The sequence below is a fragment of the Rhamphochromis longiceps genome, linkage group LG16 (assembly GCF_057381845.1).
Source record: "Rhamphochromis longiceps isolate RC_006_pf linkage group LG16, R_longiceps_female_GT1.1, whole genome shotgun sequence".
In the NCBI taxonomy this organism is placed as follows: Eukaryota; Metazoa; Chordata; class Actinopteri; order Cichliformes; family Cichlidae; genus Rhamphochromis; species Rhamphochromis longiceps.
Genome location: NC_140572.1, coordinates 39761865 through 39775513, shown reverse-complemented (window position 1 = coordinate 39775513; position 13649 = coordinate 39761865). Strand labels below are relative to the sequence as shown.

The 13649-nt window shown below is 44.0% G+C and overlaps 1 protein-coding gene across 4 annotated transcripts in view; it reads left to right on the top strand.

Moving 5' to 3' along the window:
- mylka (myosin, light chain kinase a) overlaps nucleotides 1-13649 on the top strand; it is a 53458-nt gene that overhangs the window by 6909 nt on the left and 32900 nt on the right. For 2 of the 4 annotated variants that reach the window (XM_085383440.1, XM_085383439.1), the window contains exons 2-11: nucleotides 6928-7087; nucleotides 9344-9551; nucleotides 9763-9808; nucleotides 10604-10769; nucleotides 10910-11075; nucleotides 11324-11345; nucleotides 11855-12026; nucleotides 12133-12206; nucleotides 12292-12392; nucleotides 12562-12774. In XM_085383440.1, coding sequence (XP_085239566.1) covers nucleotides 6932-7087; nucleotides 9344-9551; nucleotides 9763-9808; nucleotides 10604-10769; nucleotides 10910-11075; nucleotides 11324-11345; nucleotides 11855-12026; nucleotides 12133-12206; nucleotides 12292-12392; nucleotides 12562-12774 — 1324 coding nt within the window. In that variant the 5' untranslated portion in view covers nucleotides 6928-6931. The other 2 variants (XM_085383441.1, XM_085383442.1) reach the window with 2 other exon arrangements.

Genomic DNA, 13649 nt, shown 5'->3' with positions numbered 1-13649 from the left:
ATGGTTTTATGTTGTTCTTGGACTTCCATAAAGCATTTGATTCTATTGAACACACTTTTATTATTAAGACATTTAAACATTTTGGGTTTGGTGATGCATTTCTGGATATGATCACTATGTTGTATACTGATATTAATAGTTGTGTTTCTCTTTTAGAAGGCACATGTCCCAGGTTCAGGGTGGAGAGAGGTATCAGGCAGGGCTGCAGCATCTCACCTCTTTTATTCATTGTAGCCACTGAATTACTTGCTATTACTGTCATAAACTCAAACATCAAAGGATTAGACATAAATAATCACAAATTAATAATAAGTCAGCTTGCTGATGATACAACAGTCTTTCTAAAAAATAAAGAACAAATTCCATTGGCCTTAGATACAATAAAGATCTTTTCTGATGCTTCTGGACTACGCCTGAACCTGGACAAATGTGAACTCATGAGTATCCACAATTGTTCTCACTCTTCTTTGTATGATATACCTGTCAAAAATGAAATCAAATATCTTGGAATCTGGATAACTAAATGCATGGCTGATAGTGAAGAAAAGAATATTCAGAATACAATTGACAAATGCAAAAAAACTCTAAACCCTTGGCTACAGAGAGATTTAACGTTGTTCGGCAGGATAATGTTGACCAAGGTTGAATCTTTGTCCAGATGAATCTGTCCAGCTTATTCCCTAGCCATCCCACCAAGAATTATAAAAGACATCAATAAGGTGAATTTTAATTTCATATGGAAAAATAAACATCATTATATCAGTAACAGGGACTTGATAAAAGATTATGAAGAGGGGGGTTTAAAAGCAATCGATTTTGAAATAATGAATGGCATTTTAAAGATTAATTGGCTCCGATCTTTCTTAAAAAATGATAATGAGATCTGGTTCTTGATACCATCTCTTATTTTCAACAAAGTTGGGGGGATCCAATTCCTTTTAGTATGTGATTTTGAAATTTCTAAACTACCCATAAAACCTTCCAAATTTCATCAACAAGTTTTGTTAAATTGGAAATTAATGTTTAAACATAACTTCAGTCCCCACAATGTTCCATTGTGGAATAATAGGGTGATATTGAATCGGGGGAAATCTATGTTTGTGGAAGAATGGATGACAAAACAAATTTGGTCTGTGACACACATAATGGATGAAAATGGAGATATACTTGAATTAAACAGGCTTAATGAGAAATATGACATGAGTTGCTCGTTCGAGCTCTATAAAAAGGTTTCACAGAATATCCCAACAGTCCTTGTAAATACGGTAAAGAACAATTTTTCAAATATACAGACTCCAAATTTGCATAAAGTTAAACTAGATGGTCTTGACTTGGTTAATGGAAAATGCAATAATCAGTTTTTGAGGAGGTATTTGGTTAACACCTTATATCCAGGTAGGACAAAACATTCACTCGTCTTTAAAGATTATAACAAATCTGAGATCTCGTTGATCAGAACCAAATATTTAACATTTCCAATTCCCCCCAAATTTAAAGAAGTCCATTTTAGAACTACAAAAAATATTTACCCCTCCAATGAATTTATGAGAGACAGATTTAAATTTGTGTTAGACAACTGTTATATTTGTAAAACAACTTCGGAAACAACAGAGCACATGTTCTATGGATGTGTGACAATCCAGAATTTATGGAAATCTCTCCATGTCCTAATATTGTCCCAGTATGGATATATTGATTTTTGGTCTTTTCAAAATATTCAAATTGGAGTAATCCTTATGGACAAAAATAGTGAGTTTTTAGTTAACAATCTCATTATTATAACAAAGTATTACATACATAAATGCCGATATGCTAAATCCCCCCCTTCATGGCCTGCTCTTAAAAACGACCTCTCCCTGTTCCGTAAATCTCTTAAGCTAATAAATAAGCCCCAAGCAATCAAATTGCATAGATTTTTAGAAGAGTTTGATTTTTCTTAGCCCCTTATTTAAGTTATGTGTCTTGTTTATGGAACCTCACTTTTAGAGATTTTATGATCCCCCTTGTCTTCTTTATTTCTGTTCCTTGTTTTTCATTCTTTTTTTATTCTTATTTATTTTTGTATTGGTTATTCATCTTTTTATATTATTATTATGTAGATGTGTGAATATGGATGTGTATGTATACATGTGTATATGCAAATATATGTATATATATGTGTGTGTATGTATGTTTACTTTCAGTTATTGTCGATTTCATTGTGGTGTATAGGAGATGTGATTCTGTTCTGATTGTTTTAATATATCGCTTGTCTCTTTGAGATTGTCATTGTTATTGTTCTAAATAAAGTTCATTAAAAAAAAAAAAAAACTGTAGGTAACCGCTTTTACAAAGTGATTAAAACGAGCGCTTACGAAACCTTAAAAAAAAAAAAAAAAAACATGCCAACCCAGCGTTTTCCTTCATCACCACGAAGGAAAACAGTCTGTGGTCGTCCGAGTTTGGTGATTTTTATGTCACAGGTCTACGTGTTTAATACAGGGACTTCCACAGCCTTTTCAACAGCGCTGCGGACCGCGGGGTGAGGGGGGGCAGTGTTTTGGAAATGACAGTCTTCATTACAAAGCTTTCTTCGTTATGAATTAGCATACATGTTTTTATTGAACATTTGAAGAACCAGCAAAAAAACCAAACTCTTGTAGAGGACATAAAGTCAGAGATAGAAAAGACAAGGAGCAGGTGCATCTAGTACAGGTAGAGCTGCTGCAAAAACCCACAGAGCCCAGCAGCCAGCGTAACAAATTCTGGATCCTTGGCTTTTAGTTAGCAGTTAGCATTAGCAGCGTATCCTGCATCCGATGTGAAAGGACTTTTATGCTGCGCACTGTGACTCACAGTAATGGTCCTGGGTCAGCCCTGACTTTGTGTTAAACTAATCCTAAAGTAATGATGGTATTTCTAACCACTGATATACCACAACTTTATCCTTTCAACAGCTACTGAAAGTTAGGGGACCTAGCTGCTATCGGATATTTATATAGCGATCCTCCAGCTTCAAACGGTATCACCCTTCAAGGACCTGCAGTTCAAAAAAGCGCCCCTCTGACAGCCAAACCCATCTGTTCTCTGATTGGATTGTTACATGTGTGATTGACATGACATTGACCAATCAGATGAAGGGTAGAAAAATAGGGTCAAAAATCCGTACTTGTAACTTGCAGGATTTTTTTTTCTAAGTCCACACACAAATCTTTTTTACACACACACAAATTCTTTTTACACATACAAATCTTTTTTACGCACACACAAATCTTTTTTACACATACAAATCTTTTTTACGCACACACAAATCTTTTTTACGCACATACAAATCTTTTTTACGCACACACAAATCTTTTTTACACATACAAATCTTTTTTACGCACACACAAATCTTTTTTACAAGTACAAAATATTTATGACCACATTTTGAGCCCATATTTTTCCTCCTGATAATGAACTCTGCTAATGACAAGCGCAGATGGGCGAGTGAGCTCCACTCAGTCTTTCTCTCTCTCTGCCACTCAGGGTGGAGCTGAGCTGCTGACTGCAAACATTCATGTGTCGCTGCTCTGTTATCTCTGTTATCTCTGTTATCTCTGTGTTATTGATCTTCTTGATCTTCTGTCAGCTTCTCTTTGTTTTCCTGCTGTTTGTGTCGCTCCACCGACGTGACACCATCTGTGAGAAAAGCTTCACTCAGGCTCTCTGTGACCTTCAGAGCTCTCGCAGGCCTTCCTGTTTGAATGCTGTCTTCTTCTGTATCTTTGTTGGCAGTGTTGGTCAAGTTACTTGAAAAAAGTAATTAGTAACTAATTACTGATTACTTCCCCCAAAAAGTAATCCTGTTACTCTACTGATTACTTATTTTCAAAAGTAATTAATTACTTAGTTACTTAGTTACTTTTTAAAAACACGATGTACAACCTGAAGAGGTGATAAAGTGATAGATCTTTCAGCCCAATTCTACTTTTTCTGCATAATCCATCATACAAAATGTAATCAAATGGAAAAGTCTCTTTTTAAAACTTGTTTTATTAGTTTTAATCTTTAAAATGTAAAAATTTAATTATCTGCAACATTCTCTGACTGGAAGAAATTAGTTTAACATTTAAACCTATTTTCTGCACATTCCAGCACATAAAATAAAATATTTTGTGTTTACACTCAGTCTTTCAAATAGATGCAAGTAAAACACAGCAGAAAATAAATAAAGTCACAGACTCAGCGGTCCTGTTGCTCTATTTTCACCTGTAAAGCAGGAGTGGGGTAGGCGGAGGTTTACCCTGGTGCAGGTGTGCCGCGGTCAGTGGAAGAATCCGCGAGTTTCTCTGTGAGTTTCCCATTACATCGTAGCTACTCGGTGCTTGTTTGGAAGTTTAGGGGTTTTTTCGCTGTAAAAAGAAGTTTTCTTCCCACGCACAGCGGACACTAATGTTTTTGTCACTTTTTATGGAATCAAACTCAAAGTAAGGTCAGTACTTCCACGCTTTAAACGCTGCACGCTCATACTCTATGGGCTCAAAATGTGGTCATAAATATTTTGTACTTGTAAAAAAGATTTGTATGTGTAAAAAAGATTTGTGTGTGCGTAAAAAAGATTTGTGTGTGCGTAAAAAAGATTTGTGTGTGGACTTAGAAAAAAACCCCCTGCAAGTTACAAGTATGGATTTTTGACCCTATTTTTCTTCCCTTCATCTGATTGGTCAATGTCATGTCAATCACAAATGTAACAATCCAATCAGAGAACAGATGGGTTTGGCTGTCGAGGGGCGCTTTTTTTGAACTGCAGGTCTTTGAAGGGAATAAATGCCCTTTTACATGCCAACCCAGCGTTTTCCTTCATCACCACGAAGGAAAACAGTCTGTGGTTGTCCGAGTTTGGTGATTTTTATGTCACAGGTCTACGTGTTTAATACAGGGACTTCCACAGCCTTTTCAACAGCGCTGCGGACCGCGGGGTGGGGGCGGGCAGTGTTTTGGAAATGACAGTCTTCATCACAAAGCTTTCTTCGTTATGAATTAGCATACATGTTTTTATTGAACATTTGAAGAACCAGCAAAAAAAAAAAACACTTGTAGAGGACATAAAGTCAGAGATAGAAAAGACAAGGAGCAGGTGCATCTAGTACAAGTAGAGCTGCTGCACACAGAGCCCAGCAGCCAGCGTAACAAATTCTGGATCCTTGGCTTTTAGTTAGCAGTTAGCATTAGCAGCGTATCCTGCATCCGATGTGAAAGGACTTTTATGCTGCGCACTGTGACTCACAGCAATGGTCCTGGGTCAGCCCTGACTTTGTGTTAAACTAATCCTAAAGTAATAATGTTATTTCTAACCACTGATATACCACAACTTTATCCTTTCAACAGCTACTGAAAGTTAGGGGACCTAGCTGCTATCGGATATTTATATAGCGATCCTCCAGCTTCAAACGGTATCACCCTTCAAGGACCTGCAGTTCAAAAAAGCGCCCCTCTGACAGCCTAACCCATCTGTTCTCTGATTGGATTGTTACATGTGTGATTGACATGACATTGACCAATCAGATGAAGGGTAGAAAAATAGGGTCAAAAATCCGTACTTGTAACTTGCAGGGTTTTTTTTTCTAAGTCCACACACAAATCTTTTTTACGCACACACAAATTCTTTTTACACATACAAATCTTTTTTACAAGTACAAAATATTTATGACCACATTTTGAGCCCATACGCACTCGCTTACGTCACTGTCATGAGACATTCTCGCAAAAAAATCACGGTTTTAGTAACACAGTAACGCAGTGTTCCTACGGGAAAGTAACGGTAATCTAATTACCGTTTTTGCAATAGTAATCCCTTACTTTACTCGTTACTTGAAAAAAGTAATCAGATTCCAGTAACGCGTTACTGCCCATCTCTGGTTGTTGGTGCTCTGCAGCATTTCCAGCACGTTCTCCTCTGCAGGTTTCGGTACATTTAATCAGTTCATGGGACTGTGGCGGCTCATTGGACATCTTTAACCTTCATCATCATCAACTCAAACATCTTCACACAGCAGTCTCGCTGATCTTTCATCTTCACGTTCTTGTTCCTGATCGATGTATCCAGAAACTGCAGCATCTAACCTGTGTTCACTCCTTGAGAGAATGAGCACCGACGTGCTGTCAGAAGCTTAGCATGAACTTTGAACCTGTTCTCAGAGTTTTTCATTCAGGCTGAGCTGCAGCTCGTGTTCGGTCAGATGGAGGTTTGTGTCTGAGCTCTGAGCTGGAGAGAAAAACACACGATCAGGACGAGACAGGAAACAAAAGCTGACATGTTGATAAAACTGTTATTTCAAACAGAGTTGGGTGTGTTTCGTAACTATTAGACCTTATAAGGCAGCAGCAGAGAGAGGGTCAGAGCTGCAGACTGCTGCTGTTTGCTCTGAAAACACACAAAACATCCAGCAGACACACAGCGACCAGCCGGCAAACACTGAGCTAATGTCCAGCCAAAAGCCGAAAATATCACCAACATACAACGACTGTGAAGCCAGCAGTGAGCACGCTCTGAGCTGACGTCACAGCAGTAACCATCCGACAGCCCCTCTTGCAAGTGAAGGCCCACCGGAGCCCACTGGAGGGCAGGCATGTATACTGCTCTGTCCTCACCCAGGACCAGTTTGCCTTGGGAGACCAGTAGCTCCTGGGTTCATGCTGGTGTAGTAACCACCACCATGATGAGGTGATTCACAGGTATGTGTGTCAGGAACCACCGCACTCATCTGATGCTGAACAACTACAGATGCTACTGATACTCACAGCCGTGTCGGGTGTTACAGGTCATCAGAACAAGGACTGAGCTGCAGATGAAAATACGGTTTCCTCAGAGTCACATGATCAGCTGATCACATGATGCCTCTGAGGTGTGCACATGCTCAGAGCATGTTTGTGATGTCACTCTCTGATGGTTGTTTCCTCTGATAGGAGAATGACTGACGTGCGGTTGGCTTCAGTTTCCACCGTCTCCAAGGTTACAAGCCTGTCACAAGGATGCGGTTCCCACGGCAACGAGCCTCCAGCTTTCGTCCTTCCTCCCCGTAATGCCCGGGTCACGCTGGGGGCAGAAGCTCGACTGGAGGGCAAGGTGAGACTCTGATTGGTTCTTTTTACCTCTAAACCTGAAACAGTGAACAGCGTTTACACCTCTGAGGTGGTTTAAGGTGGACTCGACACCGTGAAGATAACTAAGATGTGAGATATTTCCACCTGTCAGGTCTGAGAATGAGACGTTCCGGCACTCTGAACTCTGGATGAAGCCGACCTTCAGTCTCTGGAGGTTCATCAGAGCCGATGTCAGCAGCAGCTGAGCTCTTCAGACATGCAGCCTTTCTTATCAGACGGAGGTTTCAGCCCACTTTAAACTCTGGCTTTGTATAAATAGTTGTGTTCCTGTGACCTGAGCGAGCGGTGCCAGCGTGCATCAGTGTAATCACCACAGTTTGACCAAATATAAACATGGAGGCTAGAAATGAGGCTCTGTGTATGAGGAAAGCCTCAGGAGACGCTGACGCCCTCACAGACTCACAACAGACTGACGATCAAAGTCAGACTGGCTCATTTTAAACGACTCACTTTAATGCAGAAAATTAATTGTTAAAACTTCTTGATGATTTATACGTGTTAATATTTATCATTTCCTCTTTTCTGAGCACTTTGCAACCTGTATGCCTTCCTCTTATTTTTGTATATATATTCCTCTTCATTATTATTTATTTCTGCACAGTCAAAGGAGCTTGCAAAGAAAAGCGTCTGGACTTCTTTAAGTTACTTGAAGACGTTTCACCTCTCATCCGAGAAGCTTCTTCAGTTCTAAGGTCAAATGGTGGAGAGTCCCAGATTTAAACCCAGTGGGAGTTTCCCCCCACAGAGGGACAAAAGGACCCCTGATGATCCTCTAATCACATGAGCCAAGGTGTGAAACTGGGTGTGGGTCCCAATCAGCCAGAGTTTCGGGTGAGCTCATTGTGAAACCTGGCCCCACCTTATCATGCGAATTCCTGAGGTCAGATGGCCCAGGATGTGAGTGGGCGTTAAGGCGTCTGGGAGGGATCTCAAAACTGGATTATAGGTGGCAGACAGTTGGTGTCGTAGAACTGAAGAAGCTTCTCGGATGAGAGGTGAAACATCTTCAAGCAACTTAAAGAAGTCCAGACGCTTTTCTTTGCAAGCTTCTTAGACTATGATGACCTGGATGACTGAGAACCTTCACAGACTTGTTCCTGCACAGTTGGTGTGGATCACCTACAATTCTGTTGCACATGTACAATAACAATAAAGGGCTATTCTATTCTATTCTATTCTATTCTATTCTATTCTATTCTACTCTTCAACATAACACTGAAGCAGGACTTGAGGACAGACACTCGGTGTGGGAGGAATGACACGATTTGTGTCTGGATCTTTTTCCAGAATAAAGTGCTTCACAGATCTGAGAGACCATAAAAACAGAGCTCACAGCAGCAGATCATAAAAGCAGGACTGAGACAGAACAAACATCCCAACTTTAAAGAACACGTTTAAGGCGGTTCGCTGCCAGCCACAGAAATAAGAGCGAGGAAGATCAGGCTGAACCTTCATCACAGGTCAGGAGACTGTGTTTGTATCTGAGAGTCTGAAAGGCTGGAAGGATGTGAGAGCGGACGGATTAACATTTCTTCAGTCTTGTGACCGGCTGCATCCTGATGTGAAGCCTCCCAACAATCCCAGCACACCAAAGGTTCTGTTTCTGCTTTATTTGCTCTCTGAAGTCATTTTCTGTGTTTGGCCCGACTTTAATCAGCGGCTCTTACGCTGCTCTGGTTTCCCCCGTGGTTTTACACCAGTTTAACCACTTAAAGACCCAATCGCAGCCAAACTGGACAAGTTTCATCTGAAGGCAGCGCTCTTCATTTCTGCCTCAGCTCCTCTGGCTGTCTGCTGACTGCATGTGAAGAATCCCAGGACACCTGAATGCACCACAAATCCCCAAACATGATGGATGGATCTGCAAAGCCTGATGGCAGCTGAAAGTCCTCAAACACATCTGTCCACCACATGCTGCACACACACACACAGACACACACACACACACACACACAAACACACACAGAGACACACACAAACACACAGACACACACACACACAGACACACACACGCTTGCTTTCCTAGTTCTGTGAGGTCCTTAGTCCTCTTCGAGTCCTGCAGATTCGGTCTGCTTGTCTGCTTCTGTCGCGCTGACCTCAAACCAAACACACACTGTATATAAAAGATGGACACAGCCTCCGTTATGCCGGATGAGTCAGCTGGACGAGTCTGTGTGAAATCAGCTGATTGCTTTTCTCCATTGTCTGAATCGTTCAGGTGCGCGGCCATCCTGAGCCACAGGTCACATGGTACAGAGAGGGAAGGGCCATGATTGGTGGAGAGCACTACATCGTGGAACGGGGTGGGCGGGGCAGCTTCAGCCTTTTGGTGAGAGGGGTCACGGAGGAAGACCTGGGCAGTTACACCTGTCAGGCAACCAATCAGGCAGGGAGCCGTCAGGTTACCGTGGAGATCCTTCTGGAAGGTAAGAGCGTGAGCAGCTCTGACAGGAAACAGTCACTGTGAGGAAAACGTGTTCGTATGGTTTTCCTCTGTGGACATGTGACACCCACACTCGTTATGCCCTCATTTTATTTCTGCTTGCTGCCTTGTTGGTTCAAATAAAAACACTCATAACGTTTTTTAAAGGTTTAACGAAAGCTCGATCTGATGCTCTGATGTTTTTCCACCTGCAGAGAATTCTGGGAAGAAATACGTCGTGCCGCCGTCCATGAAAGCAGGGTGAGCCGTGCAAACAGCTGTGAGCGCGACGTCTCAGAGGACACTCCTTTCACACAGCTCTGAGTTTGGCTGAACGTTTTCCTCCCAAACAAAAAACACTGCTCACAAAAATGAAAGGAACACTTTGAAAACTCATCAGGCTCGATGGGAAAACCTGGTGCTGGACTTCAGCACTGATATGGACCGGGTCGTGTGTCAGGAGTCACATCGATTCATTTAATTAAAAATGATCAACGTGCAGAGGCTGAATTCAAACATCCCAAAGAGTTTAAATTAAAATTTCATTCGAATCAGTGAAAACGTCTGCCTGTGGGGGGCTGTGTGTCCCTCCATGAATAAGCCTCCCACACATTCAGGCATCATCCTGGAGGAGTTGAGCTACCTAAGCAGCCTCTGCAGGGTCCAGTCCTCACCTCATGCTACCAGCATGGAGACCAGCCGAATGCAAAACTAGTGAAAAACAGTCAGAAGAGAAGAGGAAGGAAACATGTGAGTGTCCTCCACCCGTGAAAGCATTCCTGCTCTGGGGGCTGTGTCCTTGTTGTTAGTTTCATTAACACCAAAGCAGCTGAACCTGATTAACACCTCCTCTGATACTGAACCAATCAGATCAGTATCCCAAAGTTCACTGACTTGATGTCAAACTCAGATTAAAAAGTGCTCCTTTCATTTTTTCAGCAGTGTGTAAACACCAGCATCCAAACACCAGGTGGCGCTGCACAGGGTTGCATTCCATGCTTATAAAGAAGTAACTGCTAAGTGCTGATCCCAGAACTCCATCTCTCACGATTCCAGGTGTCGCTCTGCAGCTCCTGCTGTGGAGAACAGGCCGAGCATTTGGAGTGAGAGTCCCCCAAAGTTCATCAACAAACCGAGCCGAGTGTTTGCCGAGCCGGGACAGAGCGCCAAGTTCTCCGCCAAAACCACAGGACGCCCACAGCCCAGGGTCACCTGGCACAAGGTACGAGGAGCTTCAGATCAGAGCTGCAGAGGAACAGCTGAGAAGCTGTGGGATCTCAGTCTCACTCGCAGCGGCGGCTGGAGGACAGATTCTTTGTCCGCTTTTACTGATTAACTCAGTATTTACTGTTTGTCTCTCAGGGGGAGGCGGAGCTTCAGTCTGGTGGGCGGGTCAGCATGTACGAGCGCTCAGGCCTTCACTTCCTGGAGATAAAGGATGTGATTGTCCAGGATGCAGGAAGTTACAAGTGTTTGATCAGCAACGGTTCCGGAACAGCGACTGCCTGCGCCGAGCTTACCGTCCAGGGTGAGGCAGCCAATCAGAGTCGTTCAGCTGCTGCACGCGCTCATTTGTCATTATTTAAAACTGCAAACCAAACGCTGCAGTTCCTCTGCTGTCCAGCAGAGGCAGCAGTGAGTCAGCCCCACGTTAAAACATGTTTACAGCCTGATGTTGAGCAGCTGGTGGCGGTGAGGCGCTCTGAGCGTGTGACTGTGTGGATGCTGATGATGTGGACGTTCTCTCTCTCACGTGTCCTCCCCTCTCTTCTCCAGGTGCTCCTGACGACTCGTCCAGGTGAGTGCTGTCATGTCTGGATGTGTTAACAGTAAGAATCCCTCAGAGCTGTTTCCTGTCTGAAGCTCTGGTGGACGGACAGCAGCGTCCCTCTCAGAGCTTCGTCAGCTCCTGGGAAACGTGGCTCCTCTTTCCTTTGCTGCTGCGAAAGTTTTCCAGCTGAGTTTGAGATCTTTTGGCTTCACGAGCTGGAAACTTGTTCTGGAAAACTGCTTGAGTGTTCACAGCAGCAGGTTAGAGGCAGCTGAAGGAAGCAGAGGAGATTCCTCATCAATCTGAACTCCTGTGGGGACGCTAACCGGCAGGTTTCACCTTTCAGAACCTGCTGCAAATAATCCGTCTGAGGTTTCTTACTGTCTGACCGAAAAGAGACGTCATAAAAATAAATCCACCAGTAAATCAAATATTTCCAGACTGCAAAGAATTAAAAACATGCTGTCACACGGGGACAGTCACCGCGGTAACGAGGACGGCATGTTCAGAATCATCCACTCTGGTTCCTCCCGCAGGACTGGCCGGCCCACTGACGACCCACAGACCAGAACCAGGAGCCAGAAGGAGGGCAGAGCTGCTCCCAGCTCCCAGCCCGAGGAGCAAGAGCCCAGACAGGCTGCCTCCTGGAGGAGCGAACCACCTGCACAGCTCCCTCTGCTGGCTGAGAGGAGAACTGCACCTGATCAGGTTATTTTACTACTACTAATAATAATGTTTCTGAAACTCATGCCATCTAAAGCAGAATAAATGAAAGAGAATGACATGAAGTGAAAGAGCTCCTGCTCCCCTGCAGGTCCGGTCCATCGACGCTCCTGATCCAGATCTGACCTGCTCGGTCCAGCAGTCAGGACCCGGCTCAGATAGCAGGTCAGAACTTGGATCAATCCACTTTTATTTAAATGTGAAGTCACGTCCACTTTCAGGTGTGTTCAGGATCACCTGTGTGTTTCAGGCCGGTGAGGACGTCCAAGGCGGGTTCCAACCTGAGGTTCGAGGCCGTCCCCCTGGACCAGGAGGCCACAGAGGGAGCTCAGGTCACGTTCACCTGCCAAGGTGAGAAACGCCTCAGACTGTGAAGGTGGAATCACTGACACGAGGCAGCTCTGAGCAGATGGTTAATGATGATTTAAATAAAGGTTTCATTTCAGGTCTCAGCTCCTCCACAGCTTTACTGTGACTTTAAGATCCTGTGAGTATGAGCCGCCTCTCCTCTTCCTCACAGTGTCCTCCTCTGCTGCCGGCGCCGTGGTCACCTGGCTGAAGGACGGGGGGCCCGTGAGGACGGGATCAGGTCTGTGGCAGAGACGAGACGGCACCCGTCTCACCCTCTCCACGGTGAGAGTGAGACGGGTGGACCAGGGCGTGTACAGGTGTCAGCTGACCAACGCTGACGGGCTGACGGTGGACTCTGCAGCGTGGACGCTCCTCGTGCACAGTGAGTTCCTCCTCACATAGACTAAAGGACCTGAAATGAAACCTTTATTTAAACCATCTCCTCAGAGCTGCTTCATGATGGATGGGTGGGTGGATGAATGGATGGGTGGGTGGATGAATGGATGGGGGGTGGCCATCTACTGTTTGGAAGGTTAGTGGTTCGATCCCTGGCTCCCTTCTTGGGCAAGATAATAACCCCAAATTGCTCTCAGATGCATCCATCAGAGAATGAATGCATGAATGTTAGTAAGGAAGCACAACAATCTTAGAAGACATGCGTGTATGGGTGAGTGTGACTGGGTGAATGTGGCGTGTTGTATAGACCGCTTTGAGTACTGTGGGAGAGCAGAAAGGTGCTGTGTAAGAGTCGTTCCATGACCCTGTGTGGATTCATAGATGTTGTAACGCAGGGCAGAGGAACAGCTTCACTCTGAGGCTCAGAGTGTGATGACAGAGTCCTCCAGCAGAGGGCAGCACTGACTCACACAGAAACACAATCGTGGTCCAACAGGAAACTGAGGACATACTCCACCCTGACCTTTGACCTGACCTTCTGATCAGAGAGAGAAAAACAAACACACACAGGACAGAAATGTTTGTGTGGGAGAGTCTGAGACGTTTGGAGTGAAGCAGGAAGAAGTGCACTCTGAACTCACAGGAAGTGTTTCATCAGCTCACCTGAAACATGTGGACACCGTGAACGCTGCCACCTGCTCACCTTCATGACAGGAACAGGCTGCAGTGAGCAAACACCAGTTTATGGTCCATCATAACTGTAGCAATGACATAAAGTCTGAAAATAGAGTCTGGGTTTCAAATCTATCTTTAAAACAGAGTCGTCGTCACAGAGCACCCACACCCGCAGCATTCACACCA